The sequence below is a fragment of the Pygoscelis adeliae genome, unplaced genomic scaffold (genome assembly GCF_000699105.1).
Source record: "Pygoscelis adeliae isolate BGI_AS28 unplaced genomic scaffold, ASM69910v1 Scaffold485, whole genome shotgun sequence".
Taxonomy (NCBI): domain Eukaryota; kingdom Metazoa; phylum Chordata; class Aves; order Sphenisciformes; family Spheniscidae; genus Pygoscelis; species Pygoscelis adeliae.
The window spans coordinates 985,715-1,002,933 of NW_008824803.1; the positions used below are offsets into that span (position 1 = coordinate 985,715).

Sequence of the window (17,219 nt, forward strand, 5' to 3'; positions counted from 1 at the left end):
TAAAGTTGATACTTTTGAGTATTAGTTTGCCATCTCCTGATGAGAACCAGACTTCTCTTAACATTCAGCAATGCCACAGTTCCAGAAATGATAATTAAAGGTGCACTGCTATGTGTCAGCTCACGTGTCAGGCGAAGGCTTAGATCACACAGAGACGGTGACTTTTTGAGCCCCTAGAAACACAGTTTTAAGTATTTTTTAAGTAGGTGGGTAGACGAGAGCCAGCAAAGCCATTTCTCTCTTTTCACACTTCATGTTTCTTCTTTTGGATTTTTCCAATCCTTTTTGGTGGCTAAGGGTATTCTGCTCTTTTTTTAGATTTATCAGGTTTTAATAATAGATAGTGAATTTGCTCAGCTCTTTCCCCTACCATATTTCTGCAGACTGCACTGTTTGGTTTTTTTTCCCTCTTGTGTAGAAAAATGACCTAAATTACTGGTATCTTCAATTCCACAGTTTATGGGATGACCACGATATACTGTGTTGCATTTTGATGCTGTAGGGTGGTGTATTTTGAGGTAATCTGCTGCTTAATGACAGAAATAGTTACACTGCCAGAGAGAAACAGATGAAAATGTCCTGCAGCACATTAGTACCTATGACAGGAGTATTCCTGGCAGGAGCAAGCAGTTGTGCTCTGTCTGCACAGGCCCACTCAATACCGTTTATGAAGATACTGTGTATCATCAGATGCATTTTTTAATTTTCTCAAGCTTTCCCAAAACCAAGGAAATTAGGTACCAAGGAGATCATATAAAGTTAAACATTCAGAAGCTTGGAAAAACTACAGTTTAGTTTCTATATAATCTTAATAGAAACAAGTTATATTTTTTCATCCTTTTAAGTCAGGATGCCATCACGATGAAGTATTCAAATACCATCTGTTCCAGAGGACCCTGGGTTCATTCCTTTCACAGAAAGTAGAGGCATGCAAAAAAGGAAAAGGCATTTTCTTATGTGTTAGGAAGTGCTTTAAGAACCATGACTGTCTAGGTATCTAGAGACACAATCATGGTTTCAAAACAGTTCCATGCATCAATTGGGCAGGTGAAAAGTAAGACTGAACAGTCTGATTTAAGACTTTTTTTTTTTTTTTAAAGAAGAGGTTTTTATGCAATTACATTATAGTTTTATATATGTTTAAGTTATGCTCCCAGATCCACAGGAATGAAAAAGAAGCTTAAAAAGGAGAGAAAGGCAGAACTAGAAACCCATATTCAAATGAGAAAGTAATCCATAAACAACAAAAAGCCCTATAGACATTCATCTGAAAACTGGGAAAGAGACAGGATTAAGATACAAAATATACAGATTTCCCAAATTAGAGAAGTAAACTTCTGTATCCTACCTCTGAAAGACTACACTGCGAGCTACTACGAAGAAGTGTAAGAACTGTGTCTTCCCTGTGATTTAATTTGTATGTCTTATGAAGTAGAATATGAAACTGCTCATTAATCTCTTGCACTGCTGCCTCCTCTCTTTTTTGTAGTAACAAGCTTCCAGAGAAGTTAATCATTTTGGAGTGACTTCTGTTCGTATGAAATGGAAATATCTTATGACTATTGCCTCAGCCTTCATTTTTTCAATATTTTAAGTACTGATCATAGCAAAAGTTATCTCCTGATCAAAGTGAAGCAAAATCAAGAAACTTGGCTATGGCCGGCAAGTTTTTCAGGTAGTGCCAATGAAAACCATGCTGTTAAGGGATCTTGTACTTTTGGAGGGTTCGCATTTTTAATTGGCTCTTATTCCATCTTTTTTCAATATATTCTTCCCATTGCACTTCCTTCCTCCTTTCTGTGCCTCCCCAAATGTCTCATTCTCTCCCTTTTCATCCTTTGACACGCGGCTCACCTGCCTCTGACTCTTCCCCTATTCTACTTACAATCTGTCTCACTCTATACATTAAACATACACTATATCAATAAAATATCACATATCATGTATATCAGGATATTAAACAGATTAGCTAGTGATTTAAAGACTGAGAACCCCAAGGCACTTCTGAGGCCTGCAACGATAAATATTACAAAGCAAGCAGAGGCGGGAGAGTAGCCTGATAGAATTCTTCTGTCTGGCCCAGATGGAAACCCATTTTTTCTTACCATAACACTGTAATTTAAAATTTGTCTGATATGAAAGAACATATTAATTTTAAAGAAGCTGAGGTAAAAAGATATCTTAAGGCTGCAGGCAGATGACTAGGCCCTGGCCTGAGGTTAAGTTAACTGAAGAGGATGTGAGAAACTATTGGACATGACATGAGAACTTGCTGGATGTGACAGATAACAGTGTGAGAAGCCGACACCAGTCACAGACAGTGCTGTGAGGAATGGCTGGATTTCACAGATGGTTAAAGGGAGTCATGTGAGAAATGGCTGGACTTCACAGATACTAGAAGGGGACTGAGAGCTGCGAAGTGCAACACTACTAGATTCTGCTCTCCCATTGGAAGTGCTAATTTGTGGAATTGTTCTGCTAGGATTAGAGTGTGCTTCAAAATATCCACTGCAATTATTCAAGGGGTAGTTTATTTTTAATTAAAAGCCCTAGTAAAATAAAGCCCTCCACTACACCTAAAATCCTAATCCTCCAGCCTGAATTGCTGGAATTTCATGAGCATTTCAACAGCTTAGGTAGGTCTCATCTGTTTTCCTTGGATAATGTTAGCAAAACAGTTTAGAGTAAAACAAGTGTTTCTAGTGGTTTTGGTGAGTGGGCGGACGGCTAGTCCCAGTTGCTGCCTGGTGTATAGAAACCGCATACGGCCAGAAGTGCAAAGTCCTGTTCTATTAGCATTAGGAATGGCCTACTCTTGCTGCAGGAGCTGAGTAGTACTTAGGCCTGTTGACACCCAGCAGAGGCATGTTGTGGATACCATCAGTACGAAGAACTGTGGTGAGACAGGAAAGAACTTCTGGATATGAATCTTTTTTCTTCCACCTGGTGTTCCAACAATTTTTTGAAGAAAAAGCTAAAGAGAACCTTGAAGAGATTCTTCAAGGGAAAATGAATTGATGAGAACTCCACTGGCTGTGCAGCCAGCGATGTCTGTTGGGGACCCAGAGATGTTCTCTTTTCTCTAACTATTGGGCAATGTAAACAGAAGACACATCTAGAAATCTCTTTTCCATTCTGCTTCAAACACAAAGGTTCTCAGGGGTGATCTGAGGAGACTTCTCTTTCTCTTGTAATCAGAAGAAAAGCATCATGGAAACATTTCTATTAAGATACTCTAACAGGGACTGAAAACACAAAAAGCACATGAACGAAGCACACAGTTTGGGACTACTGTATCCTAATTTAAGTGAACACCATGAAATAAGCTGGTTGAAAGATAAATAACAGGCAAGAAAAAAGAACAATCTCTTTACAAATCAAAGATGATACACTAAACGTGTCTTGGGTAGTGTAACACCAGCTCTCTATAGTACACTCTGCTATGTACAGTAATACACAATACTTACCCTGTCATGTAGTGTCCAACCAACATATTTTAAATAACTATCATTCAGGAAGGCATCACTGTACATTTTCATCCAGACACCAATTTCTTCAATACAGACAGCTCTAATCTCAGCAATAGCATCACTAATAAGGAAAAAAGAAAAGAAAAAGCATTAACCAGATTGCAGACACATAACATTTACTTCTCATTCCCATTGCCCTAGCTATAATATTTTGCTTTTACTTTTGATGAACTTCACTATGTAGGGCCTGTCACTGTTCTCACTGCTGTCTCACTGATTTTCTGTTCCTTTATGTCCTTGAACTCACTCATCTATCTAATAATTTCAGTATTTCCACATTCAGATATGATATTTCCATTATCTCAAAAAATTCTAACCCTAGTTTGCTTCTTAGTTTATTACTCCATCTTCTACCTCCCTCTTTTCAAACAGAATTATGAATCCAAGCTACAAACCTCCTCTAGACAATAATTTCTGAAACATCATCATTGACATTTACTTAGCAAGCTTGACTCTCTCCAGTTAGACGTGTAGAACAACTGCAAGGTGGAAAAAGTTATTTGGTTTAACCAAAGGAGCCTGCCAGAGGGGCAGAATGGAATTTGGTACATAAACAGATCTTGTTTCATGCACTGCATGAAAGCCCCTATAACAAAACCCAGGAGAATGTTTACATTTCAACATTGGTTTCTTCCAGTTTTCTTGCATTTTTCTACATTCTGACTGTGGTAAGTGATGGAAGAGGCAAAGACGTATCTCAGGCAGACTTATCAGCTGCTTATTGAGGAGGGGCAGCAGGAAACTGTCTGGAGAGATCACCCGAAGAAATCAGGGATGGAAATGTTTTCAACCTGATTGGCACTTTCCTGCCTGACTGACATAGAGCATGGCATATTTACTAATAATGAACAACGGCTAAACAACAGGAAAAGGGATTGGGGCCATCTGGCCCTTTAGTAATTTCATCTCTGAGACATCTGTTACTATGAGAAATCACTTGTGCCACTCCAGCTGGCACTGCTTCACAGTTCAAAATTTCAGCTGTAATAAAATAGGAACATAAAGAGCCACTGTACAGAAGAAGGGAATGTCTGGTGCTTTGCAAACACCGGCCTTGCTTATAATTGAGACTCTTGTTCTGTATTTTACAAAAAAATCGTTTTGGAAAAGTAATAAACATCAATTTAATTCTAAAACAGCACCAACAGAGCCCAAAAATGAAATCTAATTTATAAAAAAAAAAAAAAAGAAAAAAATTAAAATTCCAAGCTTCAAGCAAGAGAATTGCAAAATAAGAGAAACTGTACTTTCCCTGAAGTCTTCAATTTTACAAAACATAAATAAAATGCACTCTATCTTATGCTCAAGATACTTACTGCGTAAGTTCATACACACAAAATAGTGTAACAATTTTGTGATTACTCCATACTGTAACTGCCTATGTACTTCCAACCTTCAAATTGGTCCACCTCAATAGCTGCCATTCTACTGTATATGATCTTCCAGATACCAAAGTGAAAACCACAGTTCCTACATGAACATGGCAATCAATCGCAGTATCATACATGACTAGATGTGACATTTGTACAGTCAAGTCTCTGTTTTTCTCATTCAATTTCAAATTACAGGGAGAAAAACATAAAACATGCATTTAAAGCTAATGTATGAATGTTAGGGGGAAATTTGTAGGAATGCCATCAAACCACTATCATTTTCTCTCTTTGCCCACGTGAAACACTATCAACTTCCAAACAGAATCATTAAAACTGGTCTGTCAAACTCCCTGAAGACTCTATAACCTCAAAACCAAGGCAACTGTCAATCCACAATGTAGACAAGCTGCATTACAAGCAGAGTAGGGCATTAAATAAGCCGTTCCTACCAGGGATTTCTCAAACAGGTTTCAGATACTGTAAGAATGAATGTGCTAAAATATTACATTCAGGAGTTCGTGCTATAAAAACTGCATTCATTATGCGGAATGCAGCCACTATGAAGACAAGTTTTAATTAAAACTATGAATATATTCATATATATATGTCTAATTGTATATTACTTCACACTAAACTAGATTAGCAATCCTCTTTCATGGAATTATTTTTAAACTACTTTTAAAACAAAACATAGGTGGAAGGAATCAGAATGCAAAACTTAAAGAACAATCTAAAAGACCAGTAAGTATGAATCAAGAAAAAAAAGGGGAGCCACATATGCAGCAACACAAAGTAGCCATGAAGACATTTCCACTAGGGGATGACAGTCTTGAGTCCCCACATCCAAGTAGGTTATTTTACCACCTTATAAATTTACTAACTGTGAAGCATTTTGGAAGGATTTAATGGCAACTCCAAAAAGAACCCATGTGTTAACAGCTATTTAATCATACAGCACAGCCAGACAAAAATCAGGAAAATTTATCTTTTCTGTAAGAATGCATTCAAGCTTCCCTAGGCAGACAGTGAAAAACTGATTCTTGATTCAAAAGCTTCTCAGGATCCCCTAGGCCCCATGGACAAACACTCACTCCGAGCTGCTATTTATAATTAAAAAAAAAAAAGAAAAAAAGAAAAAAAGAATAAAGCTATTCAACTAATAACAAGATTTAGTACAATAAAAAATTAACATCTTCAGTATAATTGAAAATGGGAAAGAATCATGCATAAGGCATGTGAGACTAGCAAACAGACTCAAGTTGCTGGAGGGGCAGGAGAATTTGAGAGACACCAATTTCCCACTCCACCACCATCTTCCAGGTAACTGTATTACCAGTAAGATTCATTCGTCTTCTTGCAGGAATCACTAACACAGATTCCATGCCCATATGATGCTGTATCAAACATGATACAGCCAAAAAGCCTTTATAACTTTGCTATGCATGTGATCAATTGCTTGTTATTAAACTATAATTCTTTTCTTATAATTTTTATAAATTAGCTTCTTGTCACAGTCACTATTAATTGTTTAGTTTTTTGAAAATATACACTATTTGTGGATGACACAAGAACATATATATACTAATCATACCAGCATTGGAAGTACTTTTGGAATAATCCATGCGTTATTCATTATCATAATTATAAATTAGTGATGTAAGTTTGTATTACTTGCCAAATGCTTCTAGAAAGGAACAGAATCTAGGTCCAGCACAGGAACCAAAACTAATGCTGGATCTAGAAATATTAGACATAAAATATATTTAACTTTCTTTTCAGCACAAACTGCAAAGTAAAATCTATGTGGTGAATGGGAAACACTTAGCAAACTATTTGCAGCAAAATTCACAACCTATATTCCTACTCTTAGTAAAGAGGCTCCCCATGATGCAACTTCATAAAGAGATTTGACAAAAGGGGATCAGGTAAGAAATTCACTGGTTCCTTTTAAAATTTTGCATTGACAAGGCAGGCCCATAAAACTTAGGACAAACTGTAGCAAACAGGAAATAGGTTTTACTAGTTGATTTTTTCAGAGAAACAATCATCAGAAGTGCCACTTTAGCAGGTATTTCATGCTAAATTACCCTCAAGTATTTTGATTAAGGCCAAAAGTATTTAGGACCCTGAAACAGAGTCTAAAATGGATAATTGGGATGTGTCAGGTGGAGACCAGTATGCTCCTCAGGGTCTTGCTGGAGTGGTTGCCAGTTGCAACTCCTGGGTTCTCTCAGTCCGTTTGATCACAAACTCATTTAAGTTAATCAAGACTAAAACTGAAAGCAATTTAAGCTAACCTGGCTGATTTGCACTGACATGGATGCTTAAATCCTTAAAGCATTACCAGTGTTGAGGGAAAACACGCAAGGCAAGAGATGGAGATGACTAGCAGAGCAGTAACTGCTTCAAGACTTCTTGGAAGCTCCAAAAGGATGCCTGACTACACACTTAATGCATGTTTGCTTGCCTAACACAACCATTGGAGTTGTTGCTTCTCACATCTTGACCTTAAGACAGAGAGAACTACAGATAATCTTCAGAATAACATGGCATTACTCAACATGCAAATTGGATACGAACAGGAAAAAAAAAGATAAGTCAATGGGTTGGGATAAGAATTAGTTTATGAGAAAACTTTCTAACAAAGACAGAAATGAGGGTCACTCACCTGCCTCTGCAGTTCTCTGAGATGGAATCTCAAATTCCCAGTCAAGGGACATGAAATGGTGCAGCTCTACAATAATACACCATTGCCAAATGGACCAAACTACACCTCTCTCTTGGGCTGCTCGACTGTTTCTAAACATTTTGAAGATGAAGTTATAAAGAGGACTGGACAAAATGTCTTTTCTACTTCTTTCTGTGACTCCTTTCTGGAGCTGAATTAGGACCCCATAAGGGAAGAAGGGTAAGAAAAATATAAGCATGCAGAGCCCACTTCCAAAACTTCTAGTAAATGTTCACTGCATTTCCCACCCCTGGGAGGGGCTGGTAAGCAGCACTCCCATTTCTAAGTAATGCTACACCAAGTGCTACTGAAATGGCTATTTCAATAATGTGTTACTAAGCTGATTATCCAACATTCTTGCCAGACCAAGGAATTGTATTGTTTGAAGGCATGACTTGAATTTCAAGATGTAGCTCTACACATCTCTAAACCCAGTGTTTCTCAAAGACTTACCATACTAACACCTTTGTTTATATGAAGTATGATACACGGCTTTGTAGGAAAGGGAGCAGTGTGTGTTTAACTTAATGTTAAGGTCAAACTCATTTAAGTACAAAGATGTAACTTTTTGCCTTTCTCTTTTTATGCCTATAAGCGACAGTCTCAGTAATTTCTCTCTCTTTTTTCAACACACATAAAAACATAAGGCATTTTCTTGTCACCTAAAATGTGTGTTTCACCTCCTTAAGATAACATCTTTAGGGGGAGGGAAAAAGATTTTTCTGTTGATTTTATTTGGATTTTCATTTCCCTGTGCTGACTGTTTTTTGCTCCTCTCAGTCTCTTACCCGCTTCCTCACCAGACTTCATCTAATATCCCCCCTCCCTTTTTCTCATGCAATGCTCTTGTTTCCTAGAGTGGAACTCATATGCAACTTGTCATCATCGTTGTTGATAATATTTAACAACATGTCATAAAGCAACACAAAAATAGTCAGAAAAAGTGATTCAGGAAAGAGATAAGGAAATATGCCATGAGGTAGGTACATCTCCTGCATGTTTATTAAGAGTATCTCAATTTTTGACCAAATTTGCTGTTACCACTAGACAAACATTACACCTAACATTAGCTATTTCTGAAAATCTTTTTTTTTTTTAATATGAGAAATGAGCATCGAAATCTTCCAATAAATTGGAAGCCAATCTACAGGAAGATGTAACCTCACTGCAACCCTAGCTTACTAGTAGGAAGACGGCTACATTCTGAACGAAACAGTTTTGGGGGGGCTTTTTGTTTAGATCAAGGACTTGCTATTTAAATTACAAAGGTCACTAAGCATGAATCACTGTGGCAGACTCTGAATCATATTATGGCAAGGGATTTCTTCTTTGGGAATAATTACAATAATGTTCTTTTGAAATCACTACCACTTGTGCATGGGCTAAGGACTGTAAAATTATGTCAAGTTTATAAAGCATTCGAACTATTTGAGAGAAGGAATGCTTAAGAAACATTATGGAGGCAGATAATAGTTTGAAATCCTTTCCTTTTTTCTCCCCACCCTGACCCTGATTTGCTCTTCAATTAGCTGTTTTTAATACAGGTATTTTTTCCCCCTCTATGTTCTTACACAGATGTGACTGAAGAAATTTGAATCTATGTTCTCTGTTGTCTACAGATTACTCATATTTGAGTATATGTTGTAACAGACTCAGGAGCTTCACAGAAGTTAAGGAAGCCAGAGAGATGATGACTCCTCACAAAAGTGGCTCTTGGGGGCAGACTTGGAAGCAGTTACTTCTTCTGACCCTCTCTAAACAGTGGCAGAAGTGGTGCCACCCACCCTGCTCAGAGCACATCAGTACGTGACAGATTTCAGCACATTCTTCAGTGGTCTAACAGTGTCAGCCTGGGCATCTTTTTTCAGGGCACAGAGAAGCAGAGTTTATTTATTTGGCCTTTCCTTTGTTACAGCAATATCAGCAAAATCAGGCCTTTATTAATGGTGGCAGAAGGCATGAAAAGAAACCAGGGTTACAAAAGGAGGATTTAAAAAGAAAGAAAAAGAAAAGGAAACAGCATGCAGACCATCAAAAGGTATTTTTCCAACCCCACAGAGAGCATGAGCTACTAGGAAAATATTTTAAAACTTCTTGTTTGATACAATACGCTAAATTCTGAAGGGGGAAAAATGGAAAAAACTCTTTGCATTTAATTTCTTTAACTTTATTACCTACACACCATAAAAGCTGCTTTCATAACAAAACAGTGCGAGTGCTATACTGAGCTAATATCCTAATTTACCTGTTGACTCTGTATACCCATCCATTTCCTCTCAGAACTTTCAGACCCTCTCAGTTCACCATCCCTCCTTCACGACTTCCTCAGGAGGGAAGAAACAAATGGATAGCAAATGAAGTTGTCTCACAGGTGTGTGGGACAGAATAAGGATACAAGGTCTGAAGAAAAAGAGAAGTGTGACATATGCATGCAGGAAAAGAGGTTCTTTTGTGAGCAATCACTATACTTAGATCCCCTGTCTTAAGAGACCCTTTTTGCTGCTACCTCTGATCTCCTTGGAGAGATGCTCCCAAGTACTGCTATAAACTTTCTTTCAAGTATCATGCTTTGGTACTGAAGAGACATGCTCCAACTCCACTGTGTTGTTCACACTCATGTATTTCTTAGCACAGGCCCCTTCCAGGTTTCCTGCATGGTTTTCTCCATAATTACAATAATCCCTCTGCCCACCTGAACTGTGGGTTCCTCTTCACCTTCTAACCCTCTTCTCATACACCCTTTCTTTTTTTCTGCCATTTGTCTAAAAGATTTCATAAACGATAAAGTTTTAAACCAAAACTTAAATCTGAAAGGTTAATTGCATAGTTTAGTATCCTTGAATTTTATCTTTTGACTTCAGTAAGTCAATTAACATTTAAAGAGCTGGTTTCACCAAGATGCTGCAGATGATCTGAGGTATCTTGTGAAGCAAAACAACCCTAAATCTATTTTAAAAGACTACCGCTCTCTGATAAACCATACTCCAAAATAGCATGCACCAGTCCAAATCTACTGGTTTGTGCAATTCTAAAGTAAATAGAAATGCATGTATGTGCACATTCACACACGCACATGAATATCTAACCTGCTGTGGTTTTGTATTCACAAGACATAGCATATTAACTATTAAAAAAGACCTTTGTGATGTGCTAACACCACAATAACTTTTTAATGTTCTTGGTACAAACATCCAAAACAATTAACAAACAAAAAATACATGTTAACTGCAATTAAGGCTTTTGATCACTCTTATGTAATTTAAGGAGGAAAAAGCCTACAATAAAGTTGAAGTTGTGGCTAAAGCATATATGGTGGAAACATCAGAAATTTGCTGTTTACACTTAAGACGCACAAAAGGAAATGCAGAGTAGAGGTACCCGACAACCAAAACTGCCCTCTTATGATATGTAGTAATCATTTGATTATTCTTAAGATATATCATGTTTGTGCTCCCACCTTGGACAACTTTTCTTTTTAAAAGACAAAGATTCAAATTCCATGTCTCCCACAACTCCTTGAAATTGTTTCACTGAATTAAAATAAAGTTGTGTGGCCGGCTCTATTGTGTAATTAACAGGGGTTACACTTAGATTTTCTTCCATAACATCAGTGGTTTTGATACTGCTTTTGTGGTATCTAGAATTTCATCAGAAGAAAAATCGACACAGAAACTGCCCTTGACGTTATTTATGATTATACTTTGTTAGCAGAGCCTACTGTAGCATGCATTTTCTTACCGGTATCTATGAACAAATATACCCTTAAAAATAGAGTTCATCATATTTTCGATTTCATCTTGGTTTTCTTGTAGCTGCAAAAAACAAAACAAAAATAAATAAAAGATCACTGCTTATTATAATTTGACATTCTACAATTCCTTATTGGGAAACATTAGAAGATCATGGAAGAGCACTTAATTAAAGGTATTAGTAGATTCACCGTTTTCTACTTTTCCAGCACATGCCTATATTGTGTGCATAAACATACATATATATACATACATATATGCACAATGCCTTAACGGAAGAAAGTTAACTCTCTACAAACATCAATTAATTTAGTTTCAAATTAGTCTTTTGAAGTGGTCATCACCATTTTTTTGCTACTGAAATTTAGACAAGTAGAGACTATGTGTTCAGTAATGTCAGCAATTCTGTAGTCATAGTTAAACAGATAGAACTGGGAGTGAATGACAGCTGCAGAAATGAAGCTGGTTACATATCAGGAATCCCCTCTGAAAAATTCAATGTCCCATTTAAGGAAAGTACTTAGAGATGTTCTCAATCTTAAGTATGAGTGTCAGTTGCTCTAACTTCAGTGCCCATGATAACCGAGTTTCTGAACCAGGAAGCTTTCCAGAATCAGAGCATGGGTGCTTAACATTCAGCATCAGAGCACACCTGACATCCAGGCCTTAGATTGCAAAAAAACAAACCAAACCCAAATGAAAAAGGTGTTATGAGCGTGTTTTTATAAATAAGAGTGTTTTTTTGAAAAACTTAATATTTCCTGTGTAATATGAGCACAGTTTGTAAATACTATGGAAAGCTTACTATGTGTCAATGAATATGTTAACACATCCTAAAGGAACATATTGGAATCAATTAAAGCATTCTCATACTATCAGCTTTTGTACTAAACTAAATTACTTACTTAAGTATGACTTAATTACACCAAAATGCAGCTTTGTTAAATAAGATGACGCCAATTTTATACAATCAGCTTTTGGAGCAGAACTGCTACTACACTCAAAGCCATTATTCTTCCATCAAGGTGTTTCTTAATGTCAAAATGTCAAAGCAGAATACCACAACATGTGTGAATGTAAATTTTTTTTCACATTTTCAGTATGAAAACCACAACAGAGTCTTGCTAGTACAGCGTGCATATATGCATAAAATAATAAAGCCTGTATAATTATGGAGATATATATTTAACAGATAAAACACCTTAAAGCCAGAGGCAGAATTATGATCAGCTGTTTTGACTTCCTGCATAGCATGATCTCATAAACACTTTCACCTAGGGGTATACATTTTTCAAGCCATGTTTGTAAATATTTCTACGGTATCTTCCAGATAAGATCTAAAGTAGCTTGCAAAATTCAGTAAATGAAGTCTCTCAGTTCCCTAAAAATGTAAGAGGTACTGTCTCCATTTTGCATATGGGGAAACCGAGGCATTGCGGGTTCCTGACTAAATTGTCAAACACCTGCCAAAGAAATTAATTTCATAGTAAAAGGATTATGTAGAAAGGGAAAATTTGGGTGCACACCAGCTCTGTGTATACCAAAGGGCTGGTCTAAATATGCTTGTTTTGTGTACATGGCTTCTGGGAGAAGCACTACTTTCAGCATCAGCTCAACCCAAATATGGACAAACTAAATGCTTGTTGAAGAATACATAACCCAAAACGGAGCGTGAATTTCTAAGTACTCCTTGGTTGACTTCACAGGCTACAGGCAGGCAAATATCCACAGAAACATGGGGCTAGAGACAACCTAGCACAGACTGTGGAGTAAAATGAGGATGGGAATGAACCACGAAGTCTCAGGAGGCCTTCTAAAAAACCACGGAGGCCCTGAAAGGGAAAGGGGAAGCTCCTGGACAACTCTCGGTATGAATTGTTAATATAAAAAACACACCACAGAAGAAAAGTAGGAAAAACTGAACTGTATGAGCCATGAGAAGGTTAAGATACTGAAGAAAAGTGTACTTTGACATTTCTTTGAGTGCGAAATGGAGCAGCACCATACAAGACTAAGCGGCATAGATGAGGGGACAGCACGGATGGCTTCCTCCCTCTTTTTCTGCACGGAATTTACAGCTCACTATAAGCATGGTAAGTTATCAGCTATGTAACTGGTACAGGCATCCAGGTGCTGGGGCAGAGCTGGTATAGAAGGATAATCAGAGATTCAGTAGGTCCATGTGAGATCCCTTTTACTTTTGTGTGCTAACATTTAAAAGATACAATTCTCAAATGTATTTTAGATTCAGTCATGAATTAACAATTCTTTGAAAAATACAAATTTTCTCCAAAACCAATTGCTTTTTACGCTTTCAGCTTTTCTAGATCACGTACTTGAATTTGAGTGCTTAACTTCAAGCATCTTGAGAGAGCATTTGTGTCTCATGATTCCTACTCTTACCAATGCAAAAGTGATTTAACACTCCCCCCCTTAAACCTAAGTAGCAATAAGGGAAACATTCTCTTGTTGACTCTGCTAGCACTTTGAGAAGCTCAAAAAGACATGTATGACAAGCACAAAATTTGAATTACTACTGGCAGCAACTAAACACAACTTCCTCTATTGTGTGGCAGATTGTTACATAAATCATCCAGTTTAGTTGAAAATCTCGTTGATGAGAACAGACCTTCACGCACTGCTCTCACACTAGGCACGCAGAAGATGACATGAGAATGAAACACTTCAGAGAGTGTGTTCCATCTCTTCTACTACAGATTAATTTGCCACACTTAGCTTGCCAACTGTCCCTATGTAACTTCATGAAGATAAACACATGCCCATGTATGTGCTTATGAGGGTTTATTATGATGGCACTGCATCAAAATAATCAACTAAGAAAGTGCCAGCACAGAACACTATTGTAAATTCAGCATATTTAAACACGGGAAATATACAGCATTATGTTAGGAATTCTTACACAGAGCCATTATGCCATCTAATCCTAATAAATCTCTTCTATACAGGGCCCTCTACTATGCTTAACACCATGTCTCTGAGGACATACTCAATCACCATCACTCCTCTCTGGCTTACTCCTATGCAACATTTTTATTAGTTATAGTGAGTAGTGATATGAGAGAGACTGAACATACATATAAAAAGTTGAGGTTTGCCCAATGCTCATTCTTTCAGGGTTTCACAGCCCCGTGCTAGCCTGGGCATCATTGCTTCAAAGCCTCCCCAGAGCAATTATATACTGCATCTCCAAAAGACATTGAAAAGAACAGCTGAAGGAATGAGTATAGACGACATCCGTAGACACAGAGATACTAAATCAAGTTAATCAATGTAATTAGTGACTTTGTCCTTCTCTGGAAATTCAAAGCAACAATCAACAAATCTGGAATAGAAACTGTGCTCCAGCTATTTTGACAAAGCAATTCTGCTTTTTAAAATGCTTTAAGGCTGACATTGAATTTAATATTTAATTTAAAATGTTTCCCTTGCAGTTTGGGCAGGAGAGACTGTTCTTGCTTTTCACCTTGATGCATGATTTTTAAGAATTATGAAAGCCAAATAAAATTGTCTTACGGACTGTAGGGGTAAAATAAAAATAAAAATACGTAATTGTAATTATCCCCAGACAAAGACTATAAAGTCAAGCAATTCTGAGTCAAAGTTATACCTAAAAGAATCCAAGGTGCATACAGGTGCACCCAGACATCCTTAATTTGCCACGGAGTACAACAGTGGTGCAGGAAATATATTCAAAACTAATATATTAAAAATAGTATATTTAAATTTAAGTCATTTATACTTTCAATCTTACGAGTTTTACATGGCATCTTTACAGATTATGGCTGTTTGGGTGTATATGTATTCATTTTCTACTTGTCATCTTTAAATTTCTTTTAAGTACAACTCTAAAACTGAATTTCCTGGTATATAATACTTTATTTAGGGATGATTACAGCACCCTTCTAATGATTTTGCTCACCTAATGCCAGACTGGTACTTACTAAAAGCGACTTTAATGTCTCCCTAGCTTCTTCTCCCTGAGACCAGGTGCTATAGCCCCCACTCCAGTGTTTCTTGAAAGTAGCTACAAAAAGAAGTACTAATGAGACACTATGTAATAATTGCAGTCATCAAAGGGAGAAACGGGCAGTGCAGTGAGGGACAACATGTGATCCTCTTTTCAAAATCTTTTTGCAGAACCAAAACAGTTAAAACTTGACACTAACTTTCTTCCTGCCTGGTTATATACACAAGCCTGAGGTAGGAATTATTCCGTGCGTGAAGAACAGCACACAAACTCAACTGAATGTGTTAATACAAGATTTAAAAATGCAGCCCAAGTAATATTCTTGAGATCACACAAACACAACTGCAGTACTATTCTCTTGCTTCTCACTACAGTACCGAAGTCACAAACCACCCTGGACTTTCTGTTGGAGGGAATGCACATGAACCAGGAAGAAAAAAAATTCATCTTTCACTTGCCTCTTTTCTTTTCTGAAGCAGCAGCTCCAATCTTTCGTTAGCTCTTTTGCCAATCATTTTGTTTCTCTCAGCTTCGTACTGCCTCTGTGTATTATCCTGATGAATGCTCAGGTTTAAGGCAACATTCACAAGAGCAGTCATAAGCTTCATAGCTGCAAAGGCAGAAGACAGAGTATGACTCTTTACCTGTAGTCAGAGTTAAAAAATATTGCCTCAGCAGATCCATACTCACAGAAAATAACCAACTTGACCCTGACACAAAGCCATCCGGAAAGGCACTTCCCACCCAAGCAATACTCAGGCCACTTGGCTCATCTAAAGATCAGAAAAGAGTGTATATACACCGCATTGAGCTCCAGGCCCTCTCCAGAAAATTATTCATGTTCTGAGTGCATAAGGTCAGTGAGCAAGCATGAGAATCTGCAGGATCAGTGTACACCATGAAGCCAGTTACTGTGGAGTTACATACATTTCTCTACTAAGAATCATTAAGTATCATTATAGATGCCTCCATACTCATCACTATAGATGCCTCCATCTCCTTCTATGACCAGGTGACCCGCCTAGTGGACAAGGGAAAGGCTGTGGATGTGGTCTACCTGGACTTCAGTAAGGCCTTTGACACCGTCTCCCACAGCATTCTCCTGGAGAAGCTGGCGGCTCATGGCGGTTGACGGTTGGACTCGATGATCTTGGAGGTCTCTTCCAACCTTAATGATTCTATGATTCTATAAAGGTAACTCTTAACCAATAGCTATTGAGGATTACTCAGTTTACAAGGGACCACAGCACTGTTTCTCTGAAAGTAAGTCTGTCACTGATATAAAGTCAAGTGTGTAGTTGTACAAAAATACCATTAGAACTTTATGTACCCCATATATATATGCATTTTCATGTACTATTTCATTTGGATATAATATTGTTCATGTATATTTTTCTGTCTTAATTTATGTATACAAAAACATTAATAAAGGTCTTTCCCACGTTCTGTGTGGTTACATGGCATATCACAAACTATCACATTATCTCCGGCTAAATATGCAGCATTGTCTTCAAGGTAGAAAAGCAACTATACAAATGGAGAAGTGAAGCTACTCTTATGGTAACTCTGTCTTATCTTGCTATTGCTCAAAGCTGGTAACTCTAGAAGCACCCACATGTACCTCTTGCCTCAGTTTCTTGCTATAGTGAATCATTTCTCATTCAAATTGGCTAGCACAAAGGAAAATTGAAAACAAAGACCACAGAAACACTCCTTCATGAATAGATGAAATTCCACGAGTAGATTTTCATAATCTTTATCAAGACTGAGCTCCATGGCATCATGCTGACCTCTGCTCTGCAGGATAGCAACATAATGAAATGTGCAAAAACTAGCTTCAAGGAAATGTGC

General features: G+C 37.4%; 1 protein-coding gene across 2 annotated transcripts in view; it reads right to left on the minus strand.

Annotated features, from left to right (window-relative positions):
• STAG1 (stromal antigen 1) overlaps positions 1-17,219 on the minus strand; it is a 162,779-nt gene that overhangs the window by 69,775 nt on the left and 75,785 nt on the right. For both annotated transcript variants that reach the window (XM_009323998.1, XM_009323997.1), the window contains exons 7-9: positions 15,827-15,978; positions 11,370-11,443; positions 3,468-3,591 (exon numbers count right to left, since the gene is read on the minus strand). In XM_009323998.1, coding sequence (XP_009322273.1) covers positions 3,468-3,591; positions 11,370-11,443; positions 15,827-15,978 — 350 coding nt within the window. The remainder of the gene's footprint in view (positions 1-3,467; positions 3,592-11,369; positions 11,444-15,826; positions 15,979-17,219) is intronic.